Genomic DNA, 19,343 nt, shown 5'->3' with positions numbered 1-19,343 from the left:
TCTCAGCTCGAATGTGTGCAACTCAGTGATGTCAGAATCTGAGCTGGAATGGAACAGGAAACCTGCCTGCTCTGTATTTTCACAAGAGAAATATCAATGACTTTGTCAAGATTGACAGCCTGGTGTTTTTGTGTTCAGAGTTTTAAGCATTTCATCAAACATCTCTTCCCACCAGGTCAGCAATCTTATCGCTATCATAATTATTTTAAATTTTAAAAAAAGATTCAAACGCGGTTTAAAAAACTGATTGACTTGGTCAAAACCTTTACTCTTACAAGTCCTTGTTGCTAGTGCATCCTACTGCTCTTTAGACAAAACCAGGGCATCAAGTACCTATAAAAAAAGATCACCGGACGCGAAAGGTTAACTCTGTTTTTTCCTTCACAGATGCTGCCAGATTGCTGAGCTTTTCCAGCAACTTTGTTTTTGTACATTAAGTACCTATCTCTGGTTTTACAAAGCACAAAGCAGACGATTACTTACAAATGAATGAGTGCCGTCTCCTATATTAAACATCTTCATCTTTCCTACTTGTTGCCTGGTTGATGTAATTTTCTTGTCTTTATCAGGATTTGGTTTCCTGAGTTTACCAAATGATGTTCTGGTTCTGTTTGAGGTCTTCATTATCATTCAAACGTCAGTTAGCCATTCAGTTCTATGTCTAATCCATGATGACTAATTTAATTGAATTTTTTTTTATGGAAAATGAAGCAATAAAACTCACAGAATGCATTATCTGTGAACAGAAGAATCATTATGGACAAATTTAATTGACAGCCCTTCATGTGAGTTTGACAAGGGGCATAGTGAGGGTAGACAGGAAGAAATTTTATCCTCAGTGGTGGGATCAATGACCTGGGGCTGTAAATCTAAGGAAAAGGTTTTTAGAGGATGTGAGAAAAATTGTTTTCACTCAGAGGGAGGTGAGAATGTGGAATTCACTAGCTGTATGGGTGGTAGATGGAGAAACCCTCACTGAAGATGTTTGGGCCCAGGACACTACCCTGAGGAACTCCTGCAGGGATGTCCTGGAGCTGAGATAACTGACTTCTAAAAACCATGACCATCTTGCTTTGTCCAGGTATGACTCCAACCAGCAGAGACTTTGCCCCTGCCTTAATGTTAAAGGCTGAATCTCAAACCTCATCTCTGGAATTCAGCTTGTTTGTCCAAGTTTGAACCGTGGCTGTAATGAGATCAGGAGCTGAGTGGTCCTGGCGTAACCCAAACTGGGTGTCACTAAGCAGGTTATTGCTGAGCAGGTGCTGCTTGGTAGCACTGATGATGACACCTTCCATCACTTTACTGATGATTGAAAATAGATTGATGCGACAGTCATTGACTGAGTTGTATTTATCTTGCTTTTTGTGCCCATGATATACTGGGCAATTTTTCACATTTTTGGGGTAATGCCAGTGTTTTAACTGCACTAGAACAGCTTGGCCAGGGAACTGCATGTTCTGGAGCACAATTCTTCACTTCAATTGCTGGAATTTTTCAGGGCATAGCCTTTGCATTATCCATTGCCTCCAACCATTTCTTGATGTCACACTTAACCTCATGTAACCCGGCATATGCCCACAGTGCTTCTTGGATGCCCATTCTTGAGTTGCTAGATCTGTTCGAAATCTGTCCCAATTAGTATGGTGAGAGATGCAACACTATGAAAGGTATTCTCAATGTGAAGGCAGGATATTGTCTCTAAAATAAATGTTCAGCAATCACTTTGACCAATATTCTCAGGACAGCTGCATACCGACAGATTGGTATGGATAAGATCAAATATATTTTTTCCCGATTTTTTTATTCCCACAGGCCCAGTCTAGCAGATATGAAATTTATGCTCAATCAATACTGCTGCTGCTAAGCTACTTTTAGCAATGGACATTGTAATACATCCCCTCCCGACCCCACTGAGTACGTTCTGCACCATTCCTACCTCCAAATGTTGTTTAATACTCATACCACAGCCAAAGGTGGATGGTATATGGTGATCAGCAGGTAATTTCCTCATCGCTGGGACAAGAGATACTCAGGCATGGTGACTGTGGTGTCTAGGACATTGTCTGTAAAGTATAATTCCATCAGTATGAGTATGTCGGCCTGTTGCTTGGCTAGTCTGTGAGACAGCTCTCCCAGTTTTGGCAGTAGCCCCCAGATGTTAGTAAGCAGGACTTTGCAGGGTCAACAGGGCTGTTTCTGCTGTTCTCTTTTCTGGGGCCTAGCTCTATGCCAGGTGATCCAGCTTCATTTCTTTGTTGAGACTTTGCAGTGTTTGATACAAGTGAGTGGCTTGCTGGGCCATTTCAGAGCACAGTTGAGAATCATCCACATTGTGTATGTCTGAAGTTATTTGTCAGCCCGACCAGGTAAGGATGGCAGATTTCCTTCCCAGAAGGACATCAGTGAGCCAGATGGATTTTGCCAACAATCGTCAATAATTTCATTGGTCAATAGTTGATTCTTAATTCCAGACATTTTTCATTAAATTCAATTCACATTCTGCCATCTACCTTGGCTGGATTTGAATCCAGGTCCCAGAAAATCAGCTGAGTGATTATCTAGTGATAATATCACTAGGCCACAACCTCCCACTGTGCAGTTTTATATCGTCACATTGCGATATCAAATTCTCTTCTCCCAGAATAATATCCATGAAATTTTCCAATACCCCTGCACTGATAAACCAGCATCTGTCCATGGTGATTAGCACTAAGCTGGAAACACTGCCTTTCAAAAATGAAGGACAAAGCTGTGGTTTATTTAAAACTGTAAAACTGAGATAGACATCTACTACATAGTGTTAATCACACGGTTAAAGCAAGGTCCCTTAGATAAATCCCTTGCGACTGTGTCCAACATTTTAAAAATCGAGAAAAGAGTAACAGCTTTTGTTCCAGGATTGGACTGATAAATGATAATTCTAACTCTACATCAAACAATCACCAGTTGCACATAGCATTCAGACAAAATGTTCAACTTTAAATAATCAATGTTGGCACAGTTGTAGCCACCTCGCAGTAGCATCAAAAGATTGTGAGTCACACTCCAGAGACATGCTCACAAAATTATATCTGAAAGCTCATGATTTCAAATAAATCTGTTGGACTATAATCTGGTGTCATGTAATTTCTGACTTTATCTACCCCATCCCAACAGCTGGACCTCCACATCATGACTCCTTGTGAAATGCATTGGACTTTGTTAAGTTCCCATTTTGAGTGACCACATGTTGTCTGTTTTGAGCCATTTTTTATATTTTAGCTAGAATTAACCTGGCTCAGTGATGACTGAACCCTCAGCTGCAAAGGAAGAGGAAGTTTGTTTTTACTGCGGTTTCACGAGAGAAGTAGCAAGGACTTTGTCAGTACTGAGAGCCTCAGTTCATTGTATTTCTGTGCTGGGAGCTTTACTGCTTGGTCTCTGGAGTTTTTTCAATACAATTGTTTTTGCCCATAAGGTAAGCACATCTGATTGAAATCATAATTCTTTTAAAAAGAAATAATTTAAATGTGGTTTGAGTAACTGATTAGATTGGTCAAAGATGCTATGCTTTCTAAACTTTTATTCTTACAAGTACGTTTTTGCAAGACAGTTCTTGTTTAGTGTAAACAAAGGCATCTAGTGCCTATTAACGTCATTCCATCTTCTTCAGGCAAACACAATGTATGAGATCTCATACAAACAAATGTTTGCCTTCTTCAGTTTTAGAGAATTATTTCTGCTTGTTGCTGGGTCGATTTTTTAAAATTTTCTGTTTTTAGTTCGTTTTGACTTCTCTGCGTTGCCAAGTTATATTCTGACTCTTTATCAGATGTTACTTCTCTTTCAAACTTCTCACTTTTGTCCATTCAGCTCTGTGGCAAATCCTTGATGTCTGATTTTTTTCTTGAATATCTTTGAGCAAGTTGAAAGATAAAAGTCACAAAATTCAATCCATGAGAAGAGAGAATTATGATGGAAAACAGTTGTTTGATAGTCCTTCATGTGAGCTTGGTGACTACCCTTACTTTTAGCCCAGCTTCTCCAATCGATATGAAACTGTAAAATGTAATGATTTGATTTTTGTTACATATTTGCCTGAAATTTGTTTGCTTCTGTGTTGCCTCGGACATAACAACAATGACACTTGGCAGCTTGGTATTTTCACACCGAGTTATCAAAGGTCCTGTATTCCAGCACAATACAGAAGATGGTCCACTACTCGTGCAATTTCAAACTCTCTTCTGAGCTGCAGCAACATATCAAAAACACCACTGTTCACATTTTGTTTTTGAATGTGTATTCTCAGAAGGATTACATAATCATTTATGTCTTTAAAATGTTGGAAAATGATAAATTGATTAGCTTGTCTAACTGCTCCTGTGTTTGCTCACACAATTAACATGAAGCAATGGATGAATATGTTACTCTTGCAGTTTCAGATGTACCACGATTTTCGGTGTGTGAAGATTAGTCAAGGATGTAGCTATTTTTTAACCAAAACTGTGACATTGTGATGCCAACCCCTGCATTGTGTTAGTAACATGATCAAAGCCAGGGGCACTGAGATAAACCCATGGCTATTTAGGCAATGCTTATTGATAGAGTCACAGAGTCATAGAGATGTACAGCACGGAAACAGACCCTTCGGTTCAACTTGTCCATGCCAATCAGATATCCTAAATTAACCAAGCCCCATTTGACAGTATTTGGCCCATATCATTCTACACCCTTCCTATTCAAGTACCCATCCAGATGCCTTTTAAATGTTGTACTTGTACCAGCCTCCACCACTACCTCTGGCAGTCATTCCATACACGTGCCACCCTTTGCGTGAAAAAGTTGCCCCTTTTAAATCTTTCCCCTCTCACCTTAAACCAACGCCCTCCAGTTTTGGGTTTTACCACCTCAAGGAAAAGACCTTGTCTATTTACCCTATCCATGCCCCTCATGATTTTATAAACCTCTATCAGGTCACCCCTCAGCCTCTGATGCTCCAGTGAAAATAACCCCAGCCTATTCAGCCTCTCCCGGTAGCTCGAACCCTCCAACCCTGGCAACATCCTTGTAAATCTTTTCTGAACCTTTTCAAGTTTCACAACATCCTTCCTGTAGCAGGGAGACCAGAAATGCACACAGTATTCAAAAAGTGCCCTAAGCAATGTCCAGTGCAGCTGCAACATGACCTCTCATCTCCTGTACTCAATGCACTGACCAATAAAGGCAAGCATACCAAATACCTTCTTCTCTATGCTATCTACCTGTGACTCCACTTTCAAGGAATTATGAACCTATTCTGCAAGGACTCTTTGTTTAGCAACACTCCCCAGCAACTTACCTTTGGAAGAATAAATAATTTTTTTGTATTCAGGAGCTGCTGCTACACATTATGTATAATTTCACATCTAAAAATCACTAGTTACACATAACATTCAGACAAAGATTTCAAACTACTCACAGAGCATTCATCTAGCACTTTTGCTTATGAGCTCAGCGACATTACCACGACCCCTATCTCCCCCAGATGGATGACAGAGACGGTCTGAACAGGGGGAAACTGCAGCAGTGGAGTCCCAAAGCCAAGGGGAAGACTCCCATGTTATCAGATGCAGACCTAGAGACCGTACTGCAGGAATTGTCAAGGAGGTGAGAAATCATCTTTCCAGGAATTGTACAGAAAGCCCTCCATACAAATACACAGTGAGCACTGACAGCAAGCTGTCAGGGCCAGAGAATCAGGGTACAGTGAGGAAAAAGTTCAATGACCTTACACAAGTGCTCTTCATGCTCCTCCTCTCCCTGACATTAGCTTCATCCAAGTCACACATCAATTCCACACTAGCAGCTGTTCAACTCTCGACAGGGAGACAGTTTAATGAGTGAATGAAATATTTTGTGGAGAGATCTTTTCCAATTTCACATTTTGGAGATCCTTTTCATAATCACCAATTCAATTCATGTATAGGGATAAGAGATGGATTATGCACATTCCTTCATACACCAGGATGAGTAATTTTAGTTCCTTTTAACCCTAGAAGAAGTGGAGTCCACAGTTAATGAAGGTTATTGGACAATTTGTATTTGTAAATTAAAATGAAGAACTGAGATAAAGAAGTTCATTTGAAGAGCCAGTGCAGGCATGGCGAAGCAAATGGCCTCCATCTGCACTGTGACAATTCTTGAGCAATTCCAATTTTTGCGAATGCAATTGAGAGAAACTTAGTGATGTGGATAAGAAACTGGCTTAGTACTAGGACACAGAGAGTAGAGGTAAAAGGCTGTTTGAGTGATGGGAGGCCAATGACCAGCGGTGTACCACAAGGATCAGTACTGAGACCCTCATTGCTTGTTATATACATAAATAATATAGATGAACATGTTAGGGGAAGGTTCAGCAAATTTTCAGACGACACCAAGATTTAAAGAGTGGTGAACAGCGAAGAAGATGATATAAGTTACAGGAAGATATAAACGGCTTGGTCAGTTAGGCAGACCAGTATTTAATTCGGATAAGTGCAGGGTGATGCACTTTGCAACAAGAAACAAGATGAGGGAGTAGTTAATAAAAAACAGGACACTGTGTAGCTTTGAGGAACAGAGGGATGTTGGGGTAATTATTCACAGGTTCCTGAAGTCAACAGAGCACGTGAATAGGACAGCAAAGAAGGCATATGTGACACCTGCTTTCATTAGTCATGGCGTATTAGTACAAGAACAAGGAGGTAATTTTGGAGCTGTACAGAGCGTTGCTGAGGCCACAGCTGGAGTACTGTATGTAGCTCTGTTCACATCACTGCAGGAAGGATGTGATAGCATTAGAGGGGGTACAGAGGAGGGTCACCAGGATGTTGCCAGGGATGGAGAAATTGACCTGTAAGGAGAGACTAGATAGGTTTGGATTGTTTTCTTTAGACCAGTGATAACTGAGGGGGAACATAATTGAGCTGTAAAAGATGATGAGGGGTATGGACAGGGTGAATAGAGAGCAGCCATTTTCCTTGGTTGAGAGGTCCATCACGAGAGGGCACAGTTTTTGGGAACAGGGTAGGAGATTCTGAGAGGATTTGAGAAAAAACCCTTTTCACTCAGCAAATAATGGGAATTTGGAATACAGTGTCTGGGAAGATAGTGGAGGCTGGAAATATTACAGCTTTTAAAAAATATTTGGATAAGTACTTCAAATATTGCAACATTCAAGGATATGGAACAAGTGCAGGAAATTGCGATTAGTGCAGTTTTAGTGGTAGTTACGACAGTGCAGATTTGATGGACTAAAGGACCTTTTCTGCGCTGTATGAATCTATGAATGGATGAATTCTGTGATAATTCAGCAAGCTGTTTTCCCACAGTTTTGTGTCACCCACATTCTTAAGTATTAAACATGTTGAGGAAATGTGTGTCAGTTTCACTCCAGCTGTTTTCTTATCTGTACCTAAGTCAATATCTATGTGTGGATTTCTTACAGGGGAAGGGAATGAGTCTGAATGTGTCTTTAATTCTTCCGCAGCACGATGCCAACTGGTTTGATACTCAGTGTCTTTGGTCTTCTACTTTCACCTGTTCTCACACAAGGTAAGTGCCAAATTTCCACTGGGAACATTCATATTGTTTAGCTCCATTACGGTATTTCATGAATTTACACATATGCTAAACTGAAGGAATGTAAAAACGCACTCCTTTAATCCAAGTTTATAAGATCACTTTTTTTTTGCTTATATGCGGGATGTGGGCATCGCTGGCTGGCCAGCATTTCTTGCCCATCCCTAGCTGCCCTTGAGAAGGTAGTGGTGAGCTTTCTTCTTGAACCGCTGCAGTCCTTCTGCTGTAGGTTGACCCACAATGCTATTAGGATGGGAATTCCAGGAATTTGACCCAGCGACAGTGAAAGAATGGCGATATATTTCCAAGTCAGGATGGTGAGTGGCTTGGAGGGGACTTGGAAGTTGTGGTGTTCCCATATGTCTACTGCCCTTGTCCTTCTAGATGGAAGTGGTCATGCATTTGGAAGATGCTGCCTGAGGATCTTTGATGAATTTCTGCAGTGCATCTTGTAGATAGTACACACTGCTGTTACTGAGCGCCGCTGGTGGAGGGAGTGGATGCTTAAGGATGTCGTGCCAATCAAACAGATTGCTTTGTCCTGAATGGTGTCATGATTCTTGCATGTTATTGTGGCTGCACTCACCCAGGCAAGTGGGGAGTATTCCATCACACTCCTGGCTTGTGCCTTGTAGATGGTGGACAGGCTTTGAGGAGGCAGGAGGTGAGTTACTTGCCGCAGTATTCCTAGCTTCTGGCCTGGTCTTGTAGCCACTGTGTCTATGTGGTGACTCCAGTTGAGTCTCCAGTCAATGATAACCCCCAGGATGTTGATAGTGGTGGATTATTTGATGGTAACACCATTGAATATCAAGGGACGGTTATTACATTGTCACTTATTGGTGATGGTCAGAGCTGGGCATTTGTGTGGCATGAATGTCACTTGCCACTTGTCAGCTCAAGCCTGGATATTGTCCAGATCTTGTTGCATTTTAACATGAACTGCATCAATATCTGAGATGTCATGAATGGTGCTAAACATTGTGCTATCATCGGTGAACATAACCACTTCTCACCTTACGATAGAGGGAAGGTCATTGATGAAGCAGCTGAAGATGGTTGGGCCTAGGACACTACCCTGAGGAACATCCTGCAGAGATGTCCTAGAGCTGAGATGATTGACTTCCAACGGCCACAACCATTTTCCTCTGTGTCAGGTACTTGACAAGTACCAACTATTTGTTGCAGACAAGAGGGAGAGGTGGATTAAATTATTCTGACTGTCCTTCTCTCCTGTCCATAACAACAGTTATTTTTAATTTTTAAAAATTTTTTTATTTTCCTTTCCATTTTACAAGAAGTAAGTGAGATATCTTCTGAAAGCTAATTTTGAGAGCCAATTTAAAAATAACCCACAGCAAATTGTTTAGCTTTAAAACAAAGTGGGGTTTATTCCTGCATTCAAAATCCACAAGAATGCTTTGTGACACACATTCACACACACCCTCCATCCAAGAAAGGTGGAAAGTAGAAAGAAGGAAGTTATCAATTATAATTATTAATTAATTACTTAAAATCCAAGATAGCAAAACTATTGTGCAAAAGTTAATGTCCAGCGAGTCAATGTTCTATTGAGGTTCACACATTGTAGCTGAACACAATTCTATCGCATTCCTGCAAAATCCTGCAACACCTCTTGGATATACAGACTTGAGTCGCTTGATGTGTTCAAAATTGATCCCAGTCAACACAGCAGTAGTGCCATAAACATAATGTTAAATATCCTTTTGGGAGCTCCTGTGCACCATGTCATGTCCCTAGATCTGGTCCAAAGACCCAGGTTTAAATCTCACCTTCTCCAGAGATTGGTCATAGCATGTACAAACAGCTTGATTGAAAATATCAAAAATTTCCTTTGTTGCAAAGTTATCCACTTTGATAGAAAAGACAAATTATTATCTGAATGAGAATATATTTGGAAAGGATGATGTGCAATGAGACTTGGATGTCCTCATTCACTAGTCACTGAAAATAAGCATGCAGGTGCAGCAGGCAGTGAAGAAGGCAAATGGTATTTTGGTCTTCATAACGAGAGGATACAACTGCAGGAGCAGGAATGGTTTGTTGCAATTATACAGGGCCTTAGTGAAGTCACACCTGGAGTATTGTGTGTAGGTTTGGTCTTCTCTCAGGCAGGGTGTTTTGGCTACGGAGCGAGTGCGAGAAAGGTGTTCCAGACCGGTCCCTGTAATTACAGGACTGATATATGAAGAGAGACTGCATCAGTTCAGACTACATTCACCAGAGTTTAGAATAGTGAGGAAGGATCTCATAGAAACCTGTAAAATTCTAACAGGACCAGACAGTGTAAAATGATAAGGATATTCCCGTACACCAGGGAGTCCAGAACAGTCCCAGTCTGAGGTTACCTGGAAGAGCATTTATGACTCAGATGAGGCGAAACATTTTCACCAGGGAGCGATGAACCAGTAGAATTCTCTGCCACAGAAAAGATTTGACGGCAAAACACTGGATGTTTACAAGACGGAGTTAGACATTGGCCTTCAGGTTAAAGGATCCAAGGGTATGGGAAGTTGGATAGTCAGCCAGGACTATATGGAATGGCAGAACAGGATCAAAAGGCGGAATGACCTACACCTGCTCCTAATTTCTGTGTTTCTATCTGTCCTTAATATGAACGCAGGACTTTATCTCGACAACAACTGTTTGCTGATTACATTTGGCAATCCTGTCATGACAGATGCATCTATTATAGATAGATTGGTGAGCACAATGTTAAATATGTTTTTACCTTTGTTGCTTCCCTCATCACTGCCCCAGGTACAATTTAGCAATAAGCAAGTTTTGTGTAGGAGGATAGGAGGAGCTGGGGAAAAGTAGGTGGGGTTGTGATAGGTGGATGCGGGTAGGGTCAGTGGGATTGGTTGGTGGGAAGGGTGGGGTGGCTAGGTGGGAAGTAAGATGGACACGTTGTGTCAAGCTCCCTTCCCCCTCCCCAGCTCTGAACCTTGACCTTACACAACCTGTCCATTTTCTCTCCCACCCATCTGCCCCACCCTTTCCACTGACCAATCCCCACCACCCCCTCCCTGCATCCACCTATCACTATCCCACCTACCTTTACTCAGCCGCACCCCTGTTCCCTCTGGTTATTTCCCAGCTTACTTCCTACCTGCACCCCCCCACCCCAGTTCAGAAGAAGGGTCCCGACCCAAAATGTTGACTTTCCTACTCCTCTAATGCTACCTAACCTGCTCTGTTCCTCCAGCTCCACATTGTGTTGACAGTTCAGCAACTATACCTTTTCACCCTTGTCCTCTTCATGGAGGACCTTGAATTTCCCCACCTGAGTATGTTCTATGCCTTGTCACCCTCACTGGGTTCTCCACCAGCTGAGCAATCTTCTGGGGTGATAGGTGATAATTAGTTGTAGTTTCATTGCCCATGTTGACCTGATGCCATGTGACTTCATGGAGTCAAAAGTCAATGTTCTGGACTCCCAGGGCAATTCCCACTTGATTGTGTATCACTCTGCCACCATCTCTAATAAGATTATCAAAATGGTGGGATGGTGGTGGTATCTGGAATATTGTCACTAAGGTACGTTTCAGTGAAAATGATTCTGTCGGGCTCATGTTTGACTAGTTTTGTTAGACAATATCCCAATTTATGCAGCAGCTCCCAAATGTCAGAAAGGTTGGTTATGGTGTGTTGAAAGGGATAAATTTGCCTTTGTTGTATCCGAGCCTCAGTTGGTGCTGGGTAATCCTTCTGATTTAAATTCCTTGATTAGAATTTGTCGTCGGATGACGTGACTCGATATTTTGTTTGGCAGTTTCAGAGACCATTTAACAGTTAACCACAGTGGTTTCAAACATAGACCAGGCTTAGAAGGGTAGATCTTCCTTCCTAAAAGTGAACCACGTAGGTTTTTACAACAATCAGCAATAGTTCCATGGTGACCATTAGCTTTTGATTCCAGATTTATTAATTGAATTCAGATTTCATCACCTGTTAAGGGCGGATTCAAACACATTCCCTCAGATAATTAACTTGGATTCTTTGGACTACTGATCTGATAATAAAACAACCATTCAACCACCTCCCCACATTTTAATGTATCACATTCATTCTGTGGATCACTTTCTAAATTCATTGCATTACAACAGAAATGGGAAGAGTACTCTTGTCTCCCTCTCCACAATGGAAGTTTAGAAATATTTTATCCAAGTCTAGATATGTGACACCTTTTTCAAAAGAGATGTCAAGCTACTGAGCCTAAAGTTTCCTATTCACTGTTTCCATCCATTCTTGAGTAGAGAGGATATATTTATTTCATTCCAATCTCGTGGAAACTTTCCTGAATTGAGGGGATTTTGGGAAAATAACACCAACACATCAACAACATCATTAGCACCCTCTTTTAAAAGCTGAGGATGGATTCCACCTGTATCCGAAGACTTGCCAAGCCACATCTCCATCATTTTGCTCAATCCCACTCCACTTGTCATTTTAATATTGCAAAGTTTCTCTTTAATTTCCACTTCCTGATTTACAGTGATTATCAGAGTGTTACTTTTCTGCATCATAGAATCCCTACAGTGTGGAAACAGGTCCTTCGGCCCAACAAGTCCACACCAACCCTTGGAGCATCCCACCCAGAGCCATCCCCCTATAATTCACCTAATCTACAGACCCCTGAACACTATGGGAAATTTAGCATAGCCAATCCACCTAACCTGCATATCTTTGGACTGTGGGAGGAAACTGGAGTACCCGGAGGAAACCCATGCAGACATGGGGAGAATGTGCAAACTCCACACAGACAGTTGCCTAAGGGTGGAATTGCACCCGGGTCCCTGGCGCTGTGAGGCAGCAGTGCTAACCACTGAGCCACCATGCCGCCATGAAAATGCAGGGGACAGGCCACTGCAAATCATAACACTCACTCATGGCAAATAGCACAGGATGGTTTCAATCCATTGACCTCTGAGTTATGGGCCCAGCATGCTCCCGCTGCGCCACTCTGATGTCTTCAAATCTGAAGTGAAAAAAGAAGTAAAATGGTCTATTAGTTCATCTCTTCTTTCCTTATTATCAACTATTAACTCTCCATTCTGACTCTACCGAGGACCAACACTCACTTTACTTAAAATTTCCGTTAAAAGCTTCTCGAATCTTCTCATGTTCATTTTTAAATAACCAGCTGGCTTTCTCTGGTGCTGCAATGTTTTCCTCTTGGTTAGCCTATTTGTCTTTTTATGCTGTTGTTTATATTCTAACCAGCCACTCATCTTTGCACCATTCAGAGCTTTTTCCTGAGCCTTGATCAGAGAAGGCTCATTCAAGACTTTCTTCAGATTATTTAAGTTGCCAAAGAAAGTTTTAGATCACCAAATATCTGTGTTTACAATCCACCCAAAATCACAGGTATCTTCATGATCTACGTTGCTCCTCAAACAGCTGCTCTCACCACATCCTGAGAGCCACACTCAGTGGCATGTTCTGCCTTATGCACACTCTTGGACTGTCTCTCTATCAGCACCACCTCATGTTATCTCAGAGCTACCCTGCCCTCCAGTTCCACATCATTCTCCAGTTCATTATTAGGGAATGTAGGCTCCATCAACTCAGAGACACTCACATCCCTCTGGAACGTTTCCTGTCATCTCCTTCTCTCTGACTCCATCTTTTCTTCTTAACCCCACCTCTTGTTGTATCTGATTTCTGACAAAGAGTCATGGAACTCGAAATGTTAACTCTGCTTTCTCTTCACGGACACTCCCAAGTCTGCTGATTTTTTCCAATAATTTCTGCTTTTGAACTAATTTTTTTCTGTCTGTGTTCTACTTTTCCCTTGTTTCACTATTGTTTGGGTTTTTCCACATGAAAGAAACATTCCTGATATGTTTTCCATTAAATGCTGTTTCCTTGACTTCACTTGGTCTTTCTGTGACAACTGCTACTGCACTACTGTGGTACAACTTTCATTCTTGCCAAATCATTCTTTAGGAGTAAGTAATTCCACTCTGTTCATGGATGAATTATGGACAACCCCAACAGTTACCATTCCAGACACTAGATCACACATTAAGAGCACTCATTATAGAGGAATACATATACACTCCGTGTTGATACCATTCCTTAAAACTTTGGCATTCATGATGTTTTGAAAATGCCATCCAGGACTCTTTGCAACCCTTCAAATTCAAGTCCACAAAATAACTAAATGTGTCGTGTCCTCACAGCACATGACATTTGATATTTAACTATTTAAGAGCATAATAGTTTGCAAGTTAGAATAAAATGACTAAAGTGTACAACAATATGCTAATGTTCACAAGTTTTTGAAAAATTATGAAGAGTTGGGAAAACTTATTTTCTTACAATTCCAGCTGAGGGTTTTACAGGATAAATCAGATCCCAGAATGAAACTGGACTCGACAGATTTTATATTTGTTTTGTTTAGTTATTGTGGTGCTTCATCACTGAAACACATTCACGCAGGTCTGCAAATTTTTATTAAAGACAGGATAAAGAACAAATTAAAGTGCAAGGTATCTAATTGTGGAGGACAGTCAAATAGATCCTCAAACACAGATCAAAACAAAAGTTTCAACTTGTTTTCTATTGCAGACACATGGTCCCCACACCAATTCTTTAACTTTCTCCTTAACTTACTCTTTATAGTCTCTTTGCTGTGGGATGTGGAAACAATTCATTGAGTCCTTTGCAAGTCTGCTGACATGAACTTACCACAAATCCCGAGAGCCTAAAATTTCTCAGTTTGACTACCTTGCAGAACAAGATCTCCTGGTTTTGGAAGCTTCATATACTAAACTCATCAACTGAGGTGAACTATTTCCTGAATTGTTTCTATAACCTTCTGACTTGCTTCCGCACTCAACCCAGTCCTTTCCTGAACTTACTTTTTTCAGAAAAGTCTTGTTCACTCCAAATTGTTCTGAACTGAAAGCAAAGCTAATGGCCTTCAATGTCTAATATAACCCTAATGACTTGGAGGTGTCAGAGGCAGGGTTTTAAGTTCCTGAGTTTGTCAAATTCCCGTCTCCAGTGCAATCATTCATCCCTGAGAGTTACTTCCCATTTCATCCAGCCCCATTGTTTTGCCGTTCTTCTTGAAATATTTGCAAATGATGATTTGAAAGTGTCCAGTAAATGATCATGGGGACTTCTGCTGAAGTTGTGACCGAGGTCACCAAAGGCCAGCTGGAAGGACTCAAATTTGTTGAGGATAATTGTCACTGACACCAAAAAGGACAGGATCCTGAAGATAAGACAGTGGGAGTGAGTTTCCAAGAGCGGATTTGTTTCTGTCACATTCCAGTCCAGGGGAGAGCACACCTCGGAAATGCCGATTCTCCTCACACCTCAGGAAACCATATTATGGGGGAAAAAGCTGGAGATGTTATCGGTGTACCTGTACAAATTCCTCCCCCACTCGCATGTGACCACACCAATAATATTCCTGGTAGACCACAAGTCACAGTCAAAATAGAGGAAAATCTGATGAAGAGTTATATTCGAATTGAAACATTAACTCTGTTTCTTTTTCCATAATGTGACTGAATCTACTGAGTTTCTTCAGCATTCGCTGGTAACATTTCAGATCTCCAGAATCTGCAGTAATTTGCTTTTATTTCAGATAAGGAGTATTTTTTTTTGTCATATGGATTTAACTATTTCCTCTGTTTTGATCTTGGATTTAGTTTTGTATTAAAGATATAATTTCAGGTCACTCTCTCATAGAAAAATGAAATATTTCATGGAATTGTGTCCATCAGTGACTCCAGTGAAGGCAGCATGTTTAGTTAAATGGAATAAAATGCAAGACCGGAAATAAATTTATGTTTTTAATAGTCAGATAAATTAGATTGAAGCACTGTGACTTGATATTAAAATGCTACTTTCTTTTATTATTGTTCCTCTTTCTAACAGGAAACTCAAATGATATTTATTATTTGGATGGACAAGATGATATTCCATTAAATGGACCAGACAATCCTGGACAGGGTCCTGTTGTTTGGGAATGGAAACCACACTCAGGGCAAGAAAAGCAGCAGCTGGTTACTTTTGAGAGAACGTATTGGTACGGGTGGGATTCAAAACGGAGCGAATACTATAAAAAAAACAATTTGTACTCGCAGATTACTTGGGATTCCGGTTCCATTAATCTGAGACTTAGAAACCCCACATTTAACCTTGCAGGATTGTTCACTCTATTTCAGACACAGCCAAGTAAATCCATCCTGAAAAAATACAACATTTTTGGGATCAAAGGTGAGTCAGACCACATTTAGAAGGATTGAATACATTGATTCTCTACAAATAATTGCATATGTAATGATGAGATGACATGAGCTTCAGTCACAGAGTGCAAAGAGTGCATCTCTGACTGAAACACCAGGGGATACATTCATCATTCCTTTTGAAATCATCAAAAGCAGCAGAAATCTGTTGACGATTTTACCAGAAACAGCAACAAGAACAATCTAAAAAAGAGTGAGTCTGCACACGATTCACACTCTCCAAAATAATCACCAAAATAATTGATGACTGACAATAATTTTCACTGTAGTATCGTTTGTAACAGATACCTGTTCTGTGACCTGCACATCTACATGTGCGTTTTGCATTTTGTTTTGCATTTCCTTCATCGGTGTTGGGATCATTGCAACATAGGGAACTCTTACACTGCTCCCCTTCAACCCTACACCCTGCCTTGCTGTCATTTTTGCTTTCAGTCCTACCCTTCTCCTGAAATCTGTCATTCCCTCTCCTGTTCCTACTAATGACTAATGTTTCATTTATTCCTGGATGGGTCAACATTTCTTGCCCATCCTGCTTGCCCTTGGGAAGCTGGTGATGAACTTCCTTCGTGAATGTTGCAGTCAATGTGATATTCATGGTGTGGCTCAGTGCCAATAGCTTTTTAGCTCGGTTGGTGGGTCACCTTACTGACAACCTCCCCCCTGCCCTGCAACCCCCCCCCCCCCCCCCCGCCCCGCAACTCCCAATCCATCATGTGATTGGGTTCAGTTTCTTCATTTGAATTTTCAGTTGTAAAGAAGGTAAATACAATTTAAGTGTCACAAGCTACGGGGAAGAGTGCACTGGAAATCAAGCTGGAAATCAATTTTATGATTCTTACAATTGTGAAAGATGACAAATTTAATCCGAAGGATGGTTCACATCTGACTGTGACTGCTATTTTTCTTTTATTTATTCATGGAATGTGAGTGGCACAGGCATTCATTGTCCACGCCTAATTGCCTGGAGGGCATGTAGGTCAGACCAGGATGGTAGGATTCCTTCCCTAAAGGCCATTAGTGAACAAGATGGGTTCTCCCTGATAATCAAGAACAGTTTCATAATCATCATTAGAGCCTTAAAACCAGACTTCTATTGAATTCAAATTTCACCATCTGCCATGACAGGATCCAACCCAGGCTCGCAGAACATTACCTGGGTCACTGGATTAATAGTTTAGCAATAATCCCACACGGCCATCTCTTCCCCTCTTATCTAAAGTAAGAGAAATTCACACCAGGTTTTATGAATGAACAAGGCAACAAAAGGATATTTATTCTAACAAACTTCCAATGGCAAAAAGAGATTAATAATGACTAAAATGTGAACTTAAACTATCGCCCAATTTAAATCCAGACAAATGGGATATACAGAACAGAAAAGAGAAAGGTTTGAAAGGAATATCATGGGTGGAAAATATCAATCAAAAGACACAAAGCCTGTGGCTCAGAGCTTAAACCAGAAAGACGAAACTAGGTGACCTTCCCTCATTCTGGTTTTGGATGGTATCAAGCTGTTGTGAGCTTTGGTGATATTTAATTCAGCAGTTGTTTGGTTGGACATACATCTTGGCTTGAGTTAGCAGCTTTTCCTTTCTTACTCAGCATTTGACTGATATCTGTGTTGCACACTCAGAGGGAGAGAGAAATAGTGGTTTTGCTTACTTAGAGGCCTTGGAAGGTCTGAGAATCAACTGATGTTTCTTCATTCTGTTCAGTGACAAACTGCCACATAAAACAAGTCCAAAAGATTTGACTGTGAAGGGTTTCTCATTGTGAGGCCGAGTAAGATCTTTTGCTGTATCTTACCAAACTCACCAAAACAACTATGTCACCCACTCTTTATGGCAACCCTATCCCCTGATGCTAAACCCCGACCTACCACCAGCCCTTCCTGAAGGAAGTCACCACTCACCAGATGTCTGTCAAATGCCTGCATCCATGGCTCCATGCCATATTTGAAAGGCCACTGTGCAGCAAGATGAGCTTTGGCATTCCGAATCTGCCCTGTCCATCAAAGCATAGTCATTCTAAAGCTGCTGGAGAAGGGGAAAATGGTGCCACAGTTATCCAACCGGGACCCGGAGTTCGAGGAGAAGGGGATGTCCAGAGGAGGCTCCTCATCTTCCTGAGGGAATCACTGAGGAGGTCATGGCACCATAGCCTGGCAGTATGGTGTCGGTTGCTACCCAGAACAGTGCTGTATCCTCAGTTAAAAATGGCCAGCAGTGCCACAAGGAGGCCAATGACCTTCTCTGCTCAGCCAGGTTAAGTGCCAGCACCTTTTCTCTGCTCCTGCACCAACCTTTCACCAAGCTCATACTCTGCCGCTCCCATTATTGCACGTAACATGCATGACCCCACTCCCTTACAAATTCGGTGGCGCCTCCTTCATAATTGCTATCCACTCCCCCTTACCCTGATTCCCTTCCACTCACTGATCAAGGGTCGATGTCTGTCTGTTCAGGAGAGGCAGGCTGCCTGATACAGTACTTTATTACAGTGGTCCACTCTGAGATCCTGTGTGATCCCTGCATCTTACAGGGGATGATAGTCTATCCAAGCCTGGTTTAACAGCAGTGCCTGGACCCTGCAGGAGTACAGTGTGGACATCAAGTTTATAACCATCCTGCAACAAGATTTGCAAACTCCTTGTGTATGAAATAAGCTGGCATCGGCATAACTGTATGAGAAAACTTGACCTACTTCAAGCTAAAATAATGTTCTCTTCCATGCATGTCTCCAAACTTCATCTCCAGATTGGAATGTTCCATTCAGTATGCCATCACTTTACTTGTAGTTACATTGCTCGACATTGCAGCAACAGTGAGGTGAATTGGACTTTCTCTCCCAGATCAATGTCAAGCACTGCCCCCTCCAGGTTAGATGTCACACACTAGGACCAGTGATCAGAGCCCAGTCCCAGACTTACACATGGCTCATAGGGATAAGAGATCAGAGTGTTTGAAAGTTAGAAGCTACTGGGTGGTACTATTTACCATGTCCCTGTTGATGATCTAATTGTTATTGATCATTTGGCAAATGGAACTAATGTGAGGGAGAGCAGTTTCAGAACAAACCTCTCCTGAAGGACCATTCATCATGGAGATCAATACTTAGAGCCTTGCACTGGAACATTTTGGGGGGCCACTGATTGAATTTGTTTCTGGGTCTGAGATGATCCTGATGTGGATTTTTGCATAGGTCACAGTGCCTGTGTGGGATTGTGTATTCAGCACAGAATAGAACAGGTACGCTCTCCATATCTGATGATGTGGTGCTACCTTTCAAACACAACCTCATCTGTTCCTGTCAATGGTGGTCTCAACATCCACAAATACCGTCCAAGCGATGTCACCTTGCCCTGAGCCTGCACATTCCAACATGTTCATGGGCAAGAGATATAGGATCTGCAGATGCTGGAGAATCTGAGATAACAAGGTGTAGAGCTGGATGAACACAGCAGGCCAT

General features: G+C 41.5%; 1 protein-coding gene across 5 annotated transcripts in view; it reads left to right on the top strand.

Moving 5' to 3' along the window:
* The first annotated feature begins 3,348 nt into the window (after positions 1–3,348).
* LOC109927662 overlaps positions 3,349–19,343 on the top strand; it is a 60,886-nt gene continuing 44,891 nt past the window's right edge. For 4 of the 5 annotated variants that reach the window (XR_007263377.1, XM_048603801.1, XM_048603800.1 and 1 more), the window contains exons 1-3: positions 3,349–3,460; positions 7,448–7,554; positions 15,502–15,843. Coding sequence is in view for 4 of the 5 variants with exons in the window: in XM_048603801.1 (XP_048459758.1) it covers positions 7,494–7,554; positions 15,502–15,843 (403 nt within the window). In the remaining variant the exon portion in view is untranslated. The remainder of the gene's footprint in view (positions 3,461–7,447; positions 7,555–15,501; positions 15,844–19,343) is intronic. The other variant, XM_048603798.1, reaches the window with a different exon arrangement.

This window comes from Rhincodon typus, chromosome 12 (genome assembly GCF_021869965.1).
Source record: "Rhincodon typus isolate 14 chromosome 12, sRhiTyp1.1, whole genome shotgun sequence".
Taxonomy (NCBI): domain Eukaryota; kingdom Metazoa; phylum Chordata; class Chondrichthyes; order Orectolobiformes; family Rhincodontidae; genus Rhincodon; species Rhincodon typus.
Note: the sequence above shows the minus strand (reverse complement) of the source record. Positions and strands in the feature narration are given on the sequence as shown.